At 30.3% G+C, this 4,188-nt stretch overlaps 1 protein-coding gene across 1 annotated transcript; it reads right to left on the bottom strand.

Moving 5' to 3' along the window:
• On the bottom strand, positions 1-2,263 carry LOC101499789 (class V chitinase CHIT5a). Its single transcript, XM_004498727.4, has 2 exons — positions 866-2,263; positions 1-159 (listed from the first exon to the last, which is right to left on the bottom strand). The coding sequence occupies exons 1-2, from the start codon at positions 1,974-1,976 to the stop codon at positions 137-139; spliced, it is 1,134 nt and encodes a 377-aa protein (XP_004498784.1). The 5' UTR covers positions 1,977-2,263; the 3' UTR covers positions 1-136.
• Positions 2,264-4,188: the final 1,925 nt, after the last annotated feature.

Below are 4,188 nucleotides of genomic sequence, written 5' to 3'. Positions count from 1 at the left end.
TTACCCAATTCAGTTATTATACTGTCTTCCTTGAAAAGATTCAAATACAACAATCACTTAGTATCAATTATAAAGGTCTAGGTGACTACCAACAAAATATAAAGGTCATGAAATTAAACTCTGATATGTATAGCCGTCATTGTCCCCATGCATTTGAAGCTGGAAAAAAAAAAACACAAAACACAAACAAACAATCTAAATTACAAGGAAACAACAATGTAAACTAACTAAATATCTAATAATAAAAACACAAAATCTTGAAAAAAACCTAAACATCTATACCATGTTGATAAAGTTTATATCTATGAACCCGGTGATAAAGGGTTAGGGAAAATTCATGAAGGAGAGGAGCCTAAATCTCAAATGCTACGAGAAAGGATGGATAATCTACACCTATTGAGGATTTGGACATATGACAATGTATGTATTTATATTTATGTCTCACTTTTTTTTTCTTTTACGACTTATACTTTTATATTTCAAAATATATACAACAAAACATCTGTATTCGGCTTCAACTTTTGATGATTGTGAATGTTTAATTGATTAGAATCAACGAAAAGTCGTTTGCATGTAAAATAAAACAAGGGGAAGAATGAGTGAGAGGACAAATTTTTCAAACTAATAATGAAGTGAATGATATTATTCGTTCAATATATATATTTATCCAAAAACTTAGATAGTTTAACAAATTGATTTTTGAAGAAAACAAACCCAAACATAATTAAAACATTAAAAAATTAATTTTTTATTTTTATTTTAGAAAAGTCATTTCTCTCTATATAATCTTTAAAAAAACACACTTTAAAGATTAATTTTTTATTTATAAAAAAGTAGATGTTGAAAAGAGAACATTATGAAGTACCTTGACTTGTGACACTCCAATCCTTATCCTTCCCAAGAGCCCAAAAGAAATAGCCCTGCAAGCCCAATGACTTAGCAAACCCAACCTTAGTCGTTATTGATGGTCCATCATCATACCCAATCCAAGTAATACCCGCATAAGAATAAAAAGAAACAGCAACCTCATCATACACAACATTAGCACCATTCTCTTTATTAAACTTCAAGATTTCATCATAGTTCATGCTACCATCTGTATCAGTTGCGGGCCCCACCGCTTCAGCTCCAACCCCATTAACATTTGGGTCCTTTAACTCCCATGTTCTTCCATATAAAGCCAAACCCATAACCAATTTTTCGGGCGGCACACCCCATTTGATCCATGACCCGATTCCGAAATGCGTATTAATTTCAGATTGTGGGTCATATAAAGCAGCGTTGAAGCCTGTGTTATTAGCCCATGCACCGTGATAATCGAAACACATTGGGCTAGCCCAATCCAAATATTTTTTAATTTCTTGGGCCGGATATGATCTCGGCCCATTACCGATAAGCCTTATTGTGGAATTATAGTAAACAGCGGAAGTTAAAAGTAAACGGGATTTTCTCCGAACCTTAGCTTCGGCAACCAAAGCATTATACCATTCCTCGTATAACAAACCAAGGTTAAACATGTCTTTTTCATCTTTTGGAAACTCCCAATCCAAGTCAACACCATCGAACCTATATTTTCGTGCCACGTGGATTGTTGAATTTATGAAGATTTCTCGGTTTTGTTTTTGGCTTGCGATTTCGGAAAAGAGTGTTGAATTGCTGCCACCTCCTCCAATTGATAAAAGAGTTTTCACCCGCGGGTTACGATAGCGGAGCCCTTTGATGAATTGTGAGACATATTTTTTGTCGGATTTGGTGATTTTAAGGTTGTAGGAAATTGGTTCGGGTTGAATGAAAGCGTATAAGATGTGAGTGAAGTAACTTGTGTTAATTGAAGAAGGTGATAAATCATCACCTGAAGGCCAATATGCTGATCTAACACCACGGTTTAAATATTGGTTTTCAAAAGATGATGATTTAGCGAAATGGGTTATTAGAAAAATCAAAATTGGTGTGATTAGAATTTTTTGGACCGCCATGGTTTGTGATTATAGAGATGAATGAATGTTTATGTATATGAAGAAGTGGATACTAGTATGTATTAATTAATTTATATATGATTGGTGATGTTGGAAATTGGAAGATTGTAATTGAAGTGTTGTGAATTGAACGCTTCCACTATGGGATAAGTAATGGAAGGAAAATATCAAAGACAAGAGAACAAAAGTTGAACAAGGAAATAAATATAATAAGAGTCAAAATGATCTAGATTCTTTAGAATGATATTTTGATAATATGGTCACACGCCACGAGGTTTAGTATCGATGGTTTCAAGCATAGTTAAAGTTGAAGTTGATATTTTATAAATGATGATGTTAGTTGTATAATTAATCCTACCACAAACTGCCTCCTCCTTTAATGGATGTGAAAGGGGCAGATATTATAGTTTGGTATATAGTATCACCATTAAAGTCAAAACCACTTTGATTGGAGTAGTATCAATCTTTGTTTTTGTAGTGTCGTTTTGGAGTTAGTGCATTTGTTGTGCGAGCACCCTCGTTGCAATCCAATGAGAGATGGGATTTGGACCCCAACATTTTAGAGTTATATGGTGCAACAATTGTGTGGAGGTTATATCTTTTAGATTTAATCTCAGTCTATATAGATAATAGAGAAATCAAATTCACACTTTTCATTGATGATATCTAAAATACATAGTATTTTCTAAAGGCTCAATAGTATTTAATGAAGTGCTATTAGAGTCGTGAAAAAAGTCTCTAATTATTAGATGCTCTTAATTATTTCATGGGACTTAACAGTGGGGGCTCAGATGGCTTATAAGTCCCTAATATTTTGATAATATTGAGATTTTTTTCTTAAAGTTTTTTTTAAATTGATTTTTATCGAAAAAATAAAAAATATTTTTTTTTCTCAAAATATTTTGTGAGAACAATAAATAAAAAATTCTCAAAAAAAATTGATTTTTTTTCTCGAATAAAAAAAATTTTAAAAAATCAAAATTATTTATCAGTGAAAAAATTAAAAAAATTGTCAAAATTTTTTTTTATAAAAAAATCGATTTTTTTAAAAAACGTGGGCCTATAAGCCCACTAAGCCCACAAAATTTTAGGGGACCGAGGCTTACTTTTTGGAGGCCTTTTAAATTATATATTTTTTTACCTCTCCAACATGTGGGTTGAGACCACTAATTAGGGGGCTTGTCAAATTGACAGCTCTAATTGCTATAATCAACTAATTAAAGTCATTGGATAGATATTAAAATCACATTGGTTATTCATTATTGTAATCCAACTTAAATTGTTTGATAGAGATAAAAAAATAAAAAATAAAATAAGCATTGTTTTTTTTTAAGCTTTAAAATTTTAGCTTAATTGACGAATATCAATATTATTAAATTGAACGTCTTATTTCGAATTCGAAATTGAAACCTTGCACGCGTGAGTTTATGGTGGTATTTATAATCTTTTTTACAAACAAAAAATAAAACTAGCATTATGATTTCATTACTCTTCCGCACTATGTTAAATTACCCATTTACAAAAAAAAAATTGTATTAAAATGAAAGACTCTTTATATTTTTAATGTTATTTTTTTTTATTGTACTATTTAATATTATTTGTGTCATTTTCAATACAATATCTTTCGATACGTATTTATGACGTTGATAATGTACTAATGTCTAACAAAAATAATTTAATAAGTAGTAATTTCTCTTTCATTTATAATTTTTTTAATAAATGTTACATCAATTACTATGGAATAGATGAAGTAGTCTTTAATATAAGAGTCTTTCTTTCTTGAATGGAAATGAAAGATGCAAATTGGAGGAAGCATTAATATCTCCAACAAACTGAATATGACATAAAAAATACAAATGCGAGTGAAACAAACAAGAACCAACAGTAAGAAAAACAAAGTAAATAGAAATTAAAGTATAATATAACACGATAAAGACATGCTCTGAGGAAAAAATTTAAATAGCTTTGTATATTGCTTCTTTTACGGTTTATTTTGTCAGTATTGGATTTGTCAATAAACTTGAGACGAATATTTGTGGATTAGGCTTTTTTTTTTTCCTTTTAGTTGTTTGTGTTTAGTTTACTGAGCCACTTCTAAAAAAACTTTTTTTTGACCAAACTTCTGAATAAGAGTTAAAAATCACTTTAGATTTCTTTTCTTCACAAAAGTGGACGTTTTGTAGACACAACAAGAGATGAGAAAAATATATGA

This window comes from Cicer arietinum, chromosome 4 (genome assembly GCF_000331145.2).
Source record: "Cicer arietinum cultivar CDC Frontier isolate Library 1 chromosome 4, Cicar.CDCFrontier_v2.0, whole genome shotgun sequence".
NCBI lineage: Eukaryota > Viridiplantae > Streptophyta > Magnoliopsida > Fabales > Fabaceae > Cicer > Cicer arietinum.
The sequence above is the reverse complement of the archived record's forward strand: the minus strand, read 5'-3'. Positions and strand labels throughout refer to the sequence as shown.